This window comes from Apteryx rowi, unplaced genomic scaffold, assembly GCF_003343035.1.
Source record: "Apteryx rowi isolate R43461 unplaced genomic scaffold, aptRow1 scaffold_226, whole genome shotgun sequence".
NCBI classification, from domain to species: Eukaryota; Metazoa; Chordata; class Aves; order Apterygiformes; family Apterygidae; genus Apteryx; species Apteryx rowi.
The window spans coordinates 1,217,682-1,232,218 of NW_020448597.1; the positions used below are offsets into that span (position 1 = coordinate 1,217,682).

General features: G+C 41.2%; 1 protein-coding gene across 1 annotated transcript in view; it reads right to left on the bottom strand.

Moving 5' to 3' along the window:
• CALCR (calcitonin receptor) overlaps positions 1–14,537 on the bottom strand; it is a 133,595-nt gene that overhangs the window by 34,145 nt on the left and 84,913 nt on the right. The window contains exon 9 of the mRNA XM_026065393.1: positions 8,444–8,570. Within this exon, the coding sequence (XP_025921178.1) occupies positions 8,444–8,570 (127 nt within the window). The remainder of the gene's footprint in view (positions 1–8,443; positions 8,571–14,537) is intronic.

Consider the following 14,537-nt stretch of genomic DNA (forward strand, 5'->3'; position numbering starts at 1 on the left):
GTGTGGTCCATTCAGGTGTTCCCACATTTGCAGCCTCCATCCATGCTGTGGCTGAGAGTATGGTTCTTCCTCACCCAAGCAGAAAAGATGCAGCCCATGCTCCAAAAACCTGGAAACAATCTCCAGGGCTCTGGGGACTACAACACATTTTGCAGTACAAAATCCTCTTCTGGAGTCAGATTTGTGAAGAAAGGGTCACTCAGCCTATTAAACTATAGGGACTACACTGCAGAAATACATTCCACACAGTCTGATGTAATTTTTATTATTTTGACATGAGATACTTTGGGATGGGGCTACCTGAAAGCTCTCCCTTCATGATGCTATAACAGTTTTGAGATGCCTGAGCTAACACTTTTCCAAAAGAGGAAGCAAACTGCAATGTGGATAGAATAATTCCTGAGGAAAGTAAGATGAGGAAATCTGGCCCAAAATAAATCCATACTTAGAGTTTTAAGTCATTTTTTTCCCTTCTTATGGCAGCTCTTAACTTGATGGTGCCTTCCCTTTGAGAAAGCAACTGTAATAACTTAGTTGAGAAAGTTCAGATCTTTCTCAGAGATGATAACTGACTGACTTCTTTTCAGTAAGAATTCAGTAGTTCTGTATGAACCACAAATGCTCTTCATTGAAATGGCATTTATGAATGCCACAAATGACCATTTAACGTCCATACTTTGCATCCTGGGTGTGGCATGCTACCCCAAAAGTAAATCTGATACCACTGGGATTACTTAGAAGTTTGTGTTTCCCCCATTTCCCTGAGAGTTTTGAGGATATAAACAAGGATATTGAAGACCTAGGTCACAGTCATTCACTCCCTCAAAGGAGGGTCACRCTCACTCGGAGGGAAATCTGCCTTTGCTCACAGGCCTGAACAGCGACCGTGCGCTGGCTGGGTGCAGAAGGGGAGAGTGGGAGATCCTGCTTCTGGGCAGCCTGCAGAGCTCTGCTCCAGTTCACTTGTTCCTGTGGCTTAGCAGGGCTGGACAGGTCTGGACATTACATAGCAAATGCTGTTAAGAAATAGAGTTATACCCCAAGAAGTGTAATTCTGCTGACACTAGAGAAATGCAATGGTAACAAGGTGAGTTGTTGCACTTCATGTGTCAGTCCTGTTCCGTGGATCATGGCAGAAGAAAATAGAGCAGGAATTTCCTTCTCCCCATCACCTCCTGAGAGTCAGGTACAGTGAATGACTCCTCTGTAGCCATATGCACAGCAGGAACATCACTGGGGGATTGTGCTGGCCTGCACCTCTCACGATCTCAGCCACCGTAACTAAGAACCTCAGGGCTGTGATACAGATGCTTCGTAGTCTAATTCATAAAAGCTCTGTAGCTGGGCCTGTTTCTCTCTAAACCTGAGCATTAGAGACCAGTCTTCCTTTTCTCCCTCTCTATTGTTTTCCCCACAAGCAATGGGATCCTCTTCAGGTAAAAAAGATAGTCAAATGGATCTTAGAAGGATGTTAGTGACAACGCTGGTTCCTATTTCAAAAGCTAGTTTGTGACTTTCCTGTCTATGGTACAGCATTTGCTGTGTCAGGAAAGAACTTGTGTCTTGTGAGTGCCTGCTCCTCTTCTCTGCCTTACTGGCAAAAGCTAATTAAAAGACAGGTAGCTGTCACTGGGGAAAGGAGAGTGATGGAAGACTTGAGTTCTGAATGCATCAACCAGCTTCAATGCTTGTCTTGGTGTACCAGCTCATGGAAAGGAAAACTAATGGGATTTGGGTATTTATTTTTAGATGTCAAAAATGATTATCCTGGGGCATCTACAAAGTCTGAAGCACAGCCTCAATGCTTTGCTTGATGGATTAAAGTGCATGGTTTACCAGCCCACAACAAATGTCTGAGGTTGTCTGAGATGCTCTTGGATATCTGAGTCATCTACAAGGGTCTGGCCATTGTGACAGATGAGCTGTGGAAGAACTCTGCCCCTCCGGAGCAGAAACTGGAGACCATCATCTCAAAATGCATTACATGACTGTATTTAGACCCAGAAGACTAGAGCACTTTTCTGCTGCATCAGGATGGGACAAAACTGGAATTGCAGAAGCAATGCTTTGATTATCAGCTGTTCAGAGTGCACAGTGAAAATGGTTTCAGGCAAATACAGGGCTACAAGTCATTCTGCAACAAGTCTTGCCTCTATTAGTAAAAGAAATCAGAGCTAATGGGTTCCAAGGGCAGCCCCATCCATTTATCCTATGCTCATAGTTGGGAGTGATGCTGAAACTGTGGAAATCAGACAGGCCCAAAGCACCTATACAGTGAAGAATCAAAGACAGCAGCAGGCAGTGTGCATACGGCGATGCTGTGCTTCACACGAATGGGGGGCATTGGCTTGTGAGCTCCTCAGCCCAGACACAAATTCTCCGCTTGACCATTTATATCTTACTGCATCTGGGGAGAAGCCATAGGAATTCTTGGAAGCAGTGATGTCCGCTGTCCTGTGCAAATGTCTTTGCTGAGAAGTAACTCAGAGGTAGACAAACATCCAGGGCTGGTATTTCCTTCCTCTCCTGAGCGGAGTGGAACAGAAATGGGAAGGTTCATTCTAAATTCAGTATTCAGCAGAGAGTAGAGATGAGAGGATGGTTCCTAGTATGCATGTTTCTACTTTTGAGGCTCAGTTTCCTGTTTGTTCCTAGCTGTTTTTTAAGCACATTCTGAGCTCCTCTCTATGTTGAGTTTCATATGTTGTTAGAGGATGCTCATTTAGTTTAGGATAGAAACCTGTAGTTGTTGATTAAAATAAAAATAGAAACAAATCTATTTGCAGGCACTTTTGCTCTTTGCTTTATTTTGGAGCTGAACAAAAAATGCTAATTTTATCATAGAACACAGTGGTCAGAAACACACAACTGGTGGAAACMCTTTGACTTCAGTAAGGCTTGAAATGGGTGTAAATGGAGAATGATTTTGGCCCTCTTTGACTTACACAAAAGCAACTAATATATACTTTTTTCTCTGGGTGAGGTAGACAGCCTTGCTGAGCCAGTTAGTCCTAGTGAAGTCAATGCACAAATATAATTACAAACACTGGGCCCAATCTCACCAAGCTTCTTCATTCCTGTGCCTCAAACAGCAGAAGGACAGTGGTTTAAAAAGCCATTTGGAGCCTTCATTAGATGAATGGCCCCCTAATAGGCAAGATAACACATAGCTTCACAAGAACACCCACCCGTTCCTAGTGTAGAAGATATGCTAGAAGATTTAGGAGGTATGACCACTAGGCACTGGTCAGTAGTTCTCTGCTAGCATTTTTGTCTTTGATTACTTTTGGATCTGGAATATATACTAGGATAGCTTTGAGTCATCTCTGGGTGTAAACTCGCTGCAGAGGCCCCTGCAAGTAACCTGGGAACAGGATGGAGGAACAGATGAACTAAGATGAAAGGATTTGGAGATGCTTTGAGAGTGACAGAAAAGTTCTGGAAATAGATACTTGAATAAAGAATCAGTTTAATTTAACAAGAATGATGTCTCCTGAAGTTTTTCCCCAAACATAATGCAGGAAACAACTCCTAGGATCAACGTGTCCTTCTCCTTTGTGGAGCTCCCTCTTTGCTGCATCCAGTGGGGGTTGCACCATGGGAAAGGCTGAGCCTGCTGAGGCAACACAAGTCACAGATGGCAGCATTTTCACCATTTATCTTCAGTGGCACCAGTCATGAGCCCCTCTTTTGAGAAAAATATACTTTAAAAAATCCCCAAGCTCTACCAGGCTACATCAGAAGGAACTAAAAATAACAAGGCACAAAATTCTGTTGTAAGGAAGATAACATTTATATGGTAAAAGACCTAAAATTAACACAGTTTCTGAAATGCTGTGAATCTTCTTGGTTTTCTTGGCTTTAATTCCCTGTCTATTGTTCTGAGAATAAGGGAAATCAACAGTATTGTAACCCCATAAATCACAGTAACTACCCTTTTCTGCTCTTTGTCTTCACACAGCTGATCTTTTATTTCCATTGTTTTACTCTGATAGGGAGGAAAGACTAATATGCTTAGATAAGTCATAGTTTTCATTTGAATTAGTCAATTGTGAGATTATTTATAGCACTCTAGTGTGCATGAGGATACTAATTTTTTTAATATTACTTCTACCATGGCTTTGCTTTTAAAGACTGTAATTTCAGTGGACACCCCTTTTTGTGCTTTCCTTTTCACTTTCTATTGATCTTACTAATACTGCTGAGTTGGAAGTAGTTTACTGTTTTCTTCTGAACACTTGATTCTTGCCAGGAGATGGGTCTTGTGCGGTACAGACAAACTGCGTGCACTTTGTCATCCTACCTCACGCCCACAGTAACAGAAACTTCAGCAAAATGCCTGAGAAGGGAAGGGACTACATGCTGCTGGTCCTGGTAGAGGGAGAAGGTACATGCTGCACCATCAGTTAGGGCTGTAAACTAGCTCAGGCTCTTTAAAGTCTTTAAGTACAAGGATGTAAGAACAGATTTTGCCAGCCCCACTGGAACTCAGTGTCAAACTGTTCACACTCTGCTTAGCACGAGCTGAGCTACTGGCACTGCTGGTGGGAAGGACTGAACCATGCTCAGCCCAGCCCATACCCAGTCTGTCCTGGCTGAGAAAATGAGAGTAAGGTGCTTGTAATAAAACATGGACTGCTTTGAACTCCCCCTTACCAGCTCTAGTGCTGTGACCTTGCTTGTGGGGTACAACTTGATTTATGCATTTAGGCATAAATAATATGTGTGGCAGAGAGCTGGGACTTGATAGTGAGACTGGAGCATGCCTGAATGGCTGATGTGGACTTACTCTCTAATATACTGTGGCCATGCATGAAAGCCCACACAGGGCTCCCAGGAGTTCCCAGTGGAGCACTGGCCCTTATTATGGACTCTGTAACACTGCAGTACAAATCTAAACTTTCATACCACACAGTGCCAGGCGTAGTAAACAGCAAGGGGAAAACTACTGCACCAACTGTGAAGAGGCTACAGAATAGCCTGTAGAAAGCAGATGACAGATATTCTCTCCATTAGAAGGACAAAGTGATAAAAATACAGTATGATTTATTAAAGGTTTTCTGGAAGAGTTTCAAATCATCCAGCCATTACTAATTAGTGACCAAGCTTAGTCCCATCTACAAACATATTTATACTAGTGCCCATGGAGCACTCTGTGCTAGCTGATCAATTATTCAGTTTCTCATTAGCAGAGATATCCCTCTAGTCATTAGCTGCATCTTCCTTTACCTCCATCAGTATTCAGTATTAAAATTACTAGGCTTGTGGAAAAAGAAAAAGGAAAAATACAGACCTGATGTGCAAGACTATATTAAAAGATTAGGCAGCAAGAGTTTTATTTATATTTCCAGGCTTTTTAATGGAGAACATAATGTGTTGTTCACAGATCATCCTTCTTCTGCCAGTCAGTCTCATTTAAGAATGCAATAGAAGATACACCATCCTGTAATATCTGTGTCAGTAACAGTATGTTTAATGCAGTTGTTAGTTTAGATACAACACGCAAAAAATTACACGTCTCTGGACGTTTTGCTTTGCTGCTTTGCTTCCTATACAGATACCTGGACTCACAGCTTCTTTCTCTTCCATCATTTCAGGTCCATATAAATCCAATAGAGAGGGAGAGAGAGAGAGAGAGAGAGAGAGAGAGAGAGAAAATAATTATATAACCAGAAAGCAGGAACAAACAAGAAAAAAAGCAAATTAAGATATATGGAAAAAGTAGTTTGACTTACCATTTCGCATGAGTAGAATGATCATGACAGTAAAATATATGTGAGTGAGGATAGGACCTCTCTTCATGTAACTGATTCTTTGGATTGTCTCACATTTTTTGTATCTTGATACAGAGAGAATCTGGGGTGTTGGTCTTAGGGATGAATTTCATCTCTTGTTCGTCCTGTCTTTCCTCCTGAGTGTTCATTATATAACAGAAATTTCTTTCTTCTTTCAAAATAATATGGATTTGGTTGATATCCTCATAAGTATGTATACATGGTAAGCATTTTTCCCCTAGTATTGCATATTTAAATTGTTTTCTGAAACTTTAGGCAGGGAAAAAGCAGGAGCTATTGGGGTGGAAACACATTTATTATTGTGCAGAATAAATACCACCAACTTCATGTCTGTATATCGCCGTTAAATAAGGGGTATATGTGACTTTGAAATTCCTTCTACCCACTTCCGTATTTCTCTGTATTTCTGAGGTAGGAGATCTGCACTCATGAACCTGTTAAGTTCGGAAGACACACAGGAGGAAAGTGGATAAATGCAGCAAACTACAAAAACTCAGTAGTAGTCTTCTTCAAATGGACTTAATAGAATGGAAGGTATAACAGGGTTAGACAAAAGCAAACTACAAAGTCTTCTTTTGCTCTGTTAAGCAGTGTTAATATGAAAATACTAAGGGAATCTGTCTGGTGAAATAAATAACATTTAAACATAAATCCTTTAATTCTTCCTATAATCATATGTAGATTGTACGTGTCATCATTATGTGTTAAGGACCTACCCCAGCAATTCATTTTCTTTTCCCAACCATGTATTTGCAAATTTATTATGTTACTAAAAGAGCAGAATACACTTTCTAGTAATATTGAGAGACTTTGCACATATTAGCATATCACCTTTTTTCAGGAAGGGAGATACAGAGAGTAGGGTAAGATCAAGTAATGCACATGCTCTCATCCCATACTTCACTGTAGAATAAAAATGGAAAATCCTGGGTCTTCTGGCCCCAGGTTTTAAATCTCAGCTTCTTGACAGGAGTTCACTGTCAAACACATGCAAATTTGTTTGGGAGAAGAAAATGCAAAATAAGATCTTTGCTCTTCAAAGCAATTAAGTATATTCCTAGATATTTTGCTGAGGCCAGGCTTGCTAATATGACTATATTCAATATCAGCGGAAATATACTGCTTTTGATGATTTCTGTTTGTCTATTTCTTTTGGCTCCAGCCTGTATTCAGCGTTAAGGGTCCTCTTTACGTTATGGTCTGAGATCTGAAAACTGTCTGCAAAGAGAAACCTCTGCACTGCTGTGGGGCTCTGCCGGCTCCAAAGGTAGCTACTTATGTCATTTCTATAGTGTCTGTTGCTGTAGTAATGGAGTTTGGGGTTTTCAGTGGGTGCTGTTCAATGTCCTGCTCTCTGTCCTGTGGCTATGTGGATCTACAGCAAGAAAGCTCAGTCCACTGAAGCCAGGGGGAGCTTTGTCATTGACTTCACTGGGGTCACAATTTCATTCCAAATAAGGATCTAGCTCAAAGGCACTACAACACAGCTTTTTTATGAAGTCTTGGAGTACAAGAGTCCTGGCTGTGGCCTGAACTTTTATTTTAAACCACTTCAGTTCAGACAATTTACTTCTGCTATCAGGAAGTACCATTCTTAGCCTTGAGGTAAGATCTTACTTGAATTCAGGTGTCTGATATCATGCGCCAACTTTTTATCTTCAAATATTAAGTGTATTTTCATCATATCTTTTGCATGAGATAGGTACATAGGGTGGTATGCAGTAAGGAAGAAAAATGTGTGATTTTTTAAAATATTCTTTTGTTGTTCTATGTTTTGATCTCCAGATGGTCCCTGGAACTGGTGATGTTTTCTTTAGTCTATACATTTTCTGCTTTAATTAGCTTACTTACCTGGTAGCATATGTTTGAGAAACACACATGTGACCTGACAATATCAGGTGCTGATGCTTAATTGCTTTCACAAAATTAGAAGCAGATAAATGATTAAACCATAAGCAAATGATCTTACTAGAAGACAAGTTGATCAGTGTTGTGATACAACTTCAGAGGTTCCCAGACTTCCATTAGTTTCATATCAGCCTGGGATGCTGTAACAACGTCAAGCACAATGCGATTGCTCCATTAGTGAGCCAGATCAGATTTAGGTTACTGAGATCTAGAGATGCTATACATATTTATCAGCTGAGGGGTTGGCACAATTTGCATCACAGGCTAACAGGAATGAACCGATCTACTGGTTTGATTTACCACCTCTGGAGAAGAAATGCAGTGAATAGATTATTTTGTTGGAATTTTGGAATCAGAAGTCAGATTGCTCTCCATCCCTACCCCTACAGGAAGTACTTGCTTGGGAGAAAGGACAGGGCRCCAGCAAGAGGATTTCTCCCCTCAGGGACTTTGTTGGCAAATGTCAGGTAGCTACTGATGAGGTCAATGGGGATCTGACACAAGTCCGTATGGACATGCAGGCTGGAGCAAGTCTGAGGTTTTTTGCTCCTGTTCAAAGATTTTTTTTATCGCTCAGTGAAGATCTGAGTAGGGTTGAGTGAAGTTCACATAACCTGTGCCCTTGCTGGGGGGTTCACCAGATGGCTATCATTTTTTGATGAAGGGATATGGCTGTTTCTGGAGTGGCAGTAGTAATTTTACTTGGGTGTCAAGACAGAGAGGAGTCATGCAGTACTTACAGGATCCCTCTTTACAAGGCCTGGATTAGGCACAACAGCAATGAGGTGGGCAATTGTAAACACGGAGTTCAGCACATAAGAAAAAAACAAATTCTTGTGCAGCGTTATCCTTTGACAGCTGAGGCTCCTGAAAAATATGTAGCACACGTTGTAAATTAGTATTTTAATTCTGATGTCACTTTAGCAAGCACATTCTGGCAGCAGTTTCTCAAGAATGCTTTTTGGCAAGGCATAGTCGGAAAATACATGCCTTGCATTGCAGCCATAACCCCTGACAATTTCTTTGTTTTTGTTTTTACACCTGTTTAGTACCGCATGCTTTTCAGACCATGTTGTAAAGAGCCATCCAGTTACATTCTCAGCCCTTGATGCCTTTCTTTATTTCATGGTAATTGAGATATTAAGTGGTGAAGCAGAACCCTGAGAATTATTACAGATGCGCATGATGCAAGTAATGAACCTTAGGAATACTGCTTCATRAGTAACTGTTCCCTGGAGACTCAATATCTCAAATATTCAGATGAAAATTATTTGCTACTTTAGGAATTAGTGGTGAGACAGGATGGGAAACTTGGACTGGAATCCCCTTAAATTTCAGGGAGATTTGAGTTGGTATCCTGCATGTTTCTGAGTCCAGCTGAGATCCCAAACCAGAAGAGGTTGTTTTCCTGTTCAGAGGGAGCGGCAACCTTTTCTGAATGGCTGATTTTTTTTCAGGCTTTCTGCTATTCTGGGTAGCAAAATTTCATAAGAGAAGTTCAAAGAATTCTTGTCCAACTAAATCATGGCTGTAGTTTCAAACCTGAACCATCTCCTTTTTCTAATTCATACCTGAATCCTAATGCCACACCCTCAGCTACCTCTGCGATGCGGAGAACGCCTCCACAGCGCTCTGTGCCTGGGAGCTCAGCCTGGGGCTGCCAGGAGGTGATTGCAGAAAAGCAGTCATGGAGCTGTGAGATAATGCTGTGATGTCTGCATTCAGTGATCACTGGGAGCAAGCAGGCAAAACGAGTAGGTAAAAGAACAGCTGAGAAGAGCAAATATTGCTGCCTCGCTGAGAAAAACCTCACCCTGTGCACTAGGAGTCTTTTACAGTCTGGAATTGACTGCTGCTGTGACTTTCTGCTGCTGGGTGTGTGCAGGTTAGTGCAGAATGCACTCTATAAAAAAAGAGAAAGCTAATCTAAACAGCTACACTCTTTTATGTTTATCTTTTTTTTTTTTTCTCCTTTCTGGTTCCTTGGTCATCTGCCATTTATTCTTGGTTCTCCTCACACCTTTCCTCTGAGTCACTGGACACAATGCTTCCTTCAACTTTAGACCATCCTGCTGGTCACATCTTGATCCTGCAATGCTTATCATTTTTGTTGATCTCCTTAATTACCAAGAGATCCTCTTTGGTTCAGGATGTCCATGGGATGCTGGTCACTTGCTAGGAGGGGGAGTATCACTTTACACTTGCCCTGATTTTATGTTATTCCTTTAGCATCTGCTATTGGTGACTGCTGGGCACCAGATGTGGAGCCAGGTGCCCCTTCAGTCTGATCCACTGTAGGATGGGATACTAGGCCAAACAGATCTTTCTCTGGAATGACTGTTCCTACAGTGTGTTCTCATGCTTACTCCAGCTGTATTTCCCCCCAGCACAAATCCACACCTATGTTCTTTTTCTGCTCCTCAGGTGATATTTGTCCAGTCCTGGTACTTCCTTTCTCCCCAGATCTCCATCATCATAATCCACCTACACTACTGAGTCCACCTGTCTTGGGACACTACCATGTGCCCATTACCCCTCCTGTCTTTTTCTTGCTGTTCTGGCAGCTCCCATCCATCTCCAAGAAATCAGAACTTCCCCATCAATTACAGCAGTCTCTTCAGCTCCTGGCCACAGAGACACAGACCCTTCCCTCTCCAGCTGCCTTTCTACGTGGCTATTGGTATAGCAAAACTGTCTTTTGTGATAGTCTTTGCCATGTATGTGTGCCTCCTTCCTCATTCTTGTTATTTATCACTGCTCCTCCTGGCTCTTCTTTGGCTTATTCCTCTATTAAATTGAACAGTGTTTCCCTACATGTTGCCATCATCTGCTGCCCAGATTCTTTTCCCTGTCTGTCTTCCTCTCCTAATATTACTCCTGGATTGCTCTCCTCCTTTCTTCAGTCTCCCCTACTTTTCTTCCTTGACTCCAGCTTTTATGTTAAGGATTCATCTGACTCATTAAATGTATAGTTCCATATCTTGCTTTTTCATTTGACCCTGAGTGTTTGTCATCAAAATGGCAAAGGCACCTGCCTGTCTTGGTCTGCACTGAGACAAAAACTTCCTTTCCTCTGCTCTGCCTGCTGCAGTTCCTTCTCTCACAGTCTCTCTTCTCCTCTGTGTGACTTCTCACTTGCCCTTCCCAGTCCATCAATTATGCTCAGACTAATCCTGCTGAGATGTTTGGTTACTGATTCTCCCCCTGCTTTCTTCCCATTCACTCTTGCTCTTCTTCCCACTTCAAAGTCCACCCTGCCAGCTCCCCAATCTCACTATCCCCCAATATTTACTACTTCTGCTTTTGCTCGGGTACTACAGTTTTCTGGCGGAAATCCTTTGGTGAACCTGAATTCTCCCACTATAAAATCATTCTCTTTGCCCTCATTTCTGTTATCTCCTAGCTAAACAATTCCACCTCCTTAATCCCTTACTTCCAGCCCAAACTATCTTTACACCTACTTTTATTTCCCAATCTATCTTTTCCCTCTTCCTTTCTATCTTTCTGGGCACAGAATTGTACCCTTTTTTCCCTGGAAAACCGACAAAACACAATGTGACCTTCCCATGTCATTGACTTCTTTCTCCTCCTTATTTCCTTCTACAAGCATCTCTCTGTCACAGATACGGAATAGCCTACAGGCACTCTCCTTGTCTTAACTTCCCGCTTACTTCTGTGAGCCCATCTCAACCTATCCCCTTCAGTGCCTCAGTCTTCTCTTTAACATCCCTCCCCCTTCTCAAGATCTCCCCTCATAATGGAAATTTACTTTATCTTTTCTAATTTTGCATCTGCATCCATAGCCCAGCTTATCTCCTGTTCTCCTCCTTCCTTTTATGTCCCTTCTCCTATTCGTCTCTTAGCTCATTCAACAAATTGCCTGCAATTGCTGCCTCGTAATCCTCTTCCTCAGTTCTAATCTTTCTGATCTCCTTTCTTCTTGCCCCACAAATGAAACTGCTCTCATGAGTCTGTGATACTCTCTTCTGGGCAAAACCCAAACCATTATTCTGTTCAGTCCCTCTGCTGCTTTTGACAACCAGCTGTGATTTTCTCCTTGTCTCACCTTTCTTGGCTCTCTTCTTGCCTCTTCCTGCCTCCCTAATCACTCTTGCATCCTTGAAGGATCCTCCTCATCCCTTACCCATCTTTCTGTATGTTCCCTACTGTGCTTTATTAATCAGTATGCAAAGAGACATCACCAAGCCAGTTACTCAGGACTAAAACCTAGATTCCCCTTGTGGCTTTCTCTGTGTCACTATGCCACTATGTATTGTGTCTCAGACTTTGAGTCTCCTATGTTTCGTCTGAAAGATACAGCTCCTCCTATATTTCCAGAATCACCCTACCTTTTGAGTTCCTAACTTCATTTCTCTATTTCATCTATGATATATCGACTTCCAAGGCACTTTTGGCATTATTGCAATTATTTTCTTCATCTATCTGCTCTGTGAATCTGTCATTACTTCTCATTCATGAATATCCAGAATACTGATTTTCACCCTCAGTCAGTTATTTTCCATCTTCTAGCCTTTTGTTTAGTTTTCAAACAATTATTTTCATGCTTTCTACCATGCTCTTCCTTATTCCTGGGGAAAACTCACTGAAAAAGTCTACAAAACTATTGACTTCATTATCCTTCTTCAAATCCCTTTAAAAACTTTGGCAACAGTTAGACTGGAGGTGTGTTGACAACACCATCTATTATTCTGGCAAATCTAGTCATATAGTACTCCCCATCTGTCTGTGCTCAAATGTCTTTGTTTTAATAACTCAGCTGGAAATGATTTGGTGCCAGGAGTCCTTTTTTTCTTTTGTGTTTTATCATATAAGATAATAGGGTCTCAGTTTGTAATTATAAAAATATTGCAATGATAATATGATGCATGTAACTGTTAGAGACTCCACTTTATGAATACTCTGTCTTCTGTTATGAGTTAGTATTGCTTAATATAGCTAGTCACTACCGTTTCAGTATTCCCTTCTCAAAGTACTGCAACATCTGTGATACCAGATCATTATGAAACTTGATACCCAAAACTGAAAAGAAAATAAATCTCTGCCAGGAAAGACTTGTTATATGTGGGAAGAGTTTTCTCTCACATTCTGAAACAACCTCTGTAAGCCATTGCCCTTATGGTCAAAGGCTATGCTGCACAGCTCTGAAACCTGATGTTGCTATCTGATTGACAGCCTACCTTCTAATGAAGTTCAAATAATCCATCACTGTCATATCCAGATGATAGAAAACAATTGAACGTATCATCAGGCCTGCTCCCATACAGCTTGATTCTCATTTTCTTAGTTTGGTTTCCTCTTCATCCTCCCATTTTGCAGTGCTTTATTTTAATTCCTTTCTCTACTTCTTCCTATAATCTTTGTAGAAGGGATTAGTCATGGTAGGGAGAGGAGAAGCAGAGCAGGAGAGAGAGGAGGAGGAGGAGGTGTATGCCTGTCAGGAAGCCTGTTGAAGAGATGAGTCTCTCGGCGCAGTCTGGGAATGGCCAGGCTTGTGAATTGCCCATGACTCAGGCCAAGGAGTGAGTCAGACAGCCTGGTCCCCGCCTGCCTAGCTGCAAGGTCTCAATAGGATATAATCACCTGCTGGGATCATTCTGGATAGTTAGTTTAACCAGATCCTATCTCTCCTGTCCCACRCAGCTCTGAATCGTGGGTATAGGATTTCAAATCAGATTAAACTTTGCTCTTCCCAGGTTTCTTGAAACATTTCTCTGGCTGTGCTTTCATGCTCTTTAACTTCTACATAGATGGGAATGGGATTCAGTAGTTCATTGCCCTTGTGTAGGAGGTGCTTGCTCATCAAGGCTCGATCCTGTTGACAATCATATGGATGCTTAGTACTACTGTAATAGTCTGACTGCAATAACCTGACCCGCGTTAGAGATAGTGAGAGGAGATAACACACAGCACCTTCTTACAGGATCAGGCTGTGCCTGAAAATTAAGGCCTGTTATGGTGAGTATAGCTTTTCCTAGAAAACAAAAATATTAAAACCACTCATTCTGGTTTCTGCACAATTTACTTTCTCTGTATGAGGAAGAAATACTGACCTGTAACAAAGTTTCTTCAAAAGTCTGTCATCTCTGAAGTATCACGCATTTTTCCATCCTCAGAGCACTTTACTTTTTGTTTTCTACCCCCTCAGCCTTCTTTATATCTGCTCTTTAATTTTAATTACTTTAGAAATAAAAGTACCTCCACACTAATTAATTGAATCAATCTAGTGTTTTGGATTATTTGGTTTCATGACCTGAACAAATTTAGTCATGCTACAGTCGAATAAGTATGTGCAAATTCAGACCTAATTTTGTTCATGTATCTGCATAATTCTATTAATTTGCCCATTAAAGATACAAAGCCAAAATCTTAACTAGTGTAAATTAGCCTAACATCAAAGTAGTTAAAGAAGATGCTGATTTGCAYGGAGTATCTGTCTAAAAAATGAAGCTTTAGCTCTCTTTAGCTGTTATTCCTCTTAGCAAAAGTTTCAAATAACTGCTACCAAGAGTGAGCTAGTCCCTGTTTAACTGGACCTTTCCTCCCATGCTTGAAACTACTTTTGTCATTACCTTCCAAAACCACCTATTTCCCATTTTTTCCCTGAATAACTACTTTCTCTTCCTCAGCCCATTGTTTTTTGTCATAAGATTTGCCTCATCTTTTTGAACAAGTCTTCCAAAACAACTTCCATGGCTTTAAAATTGTCTTCCAAACACATCACAGGACTAGGAATATTAAAAATGACATGATAGTTTGTCATCTGCAGGTGGGCATATCTGTGTTCTGATATAATCAACAATGTTAACTTGAAAT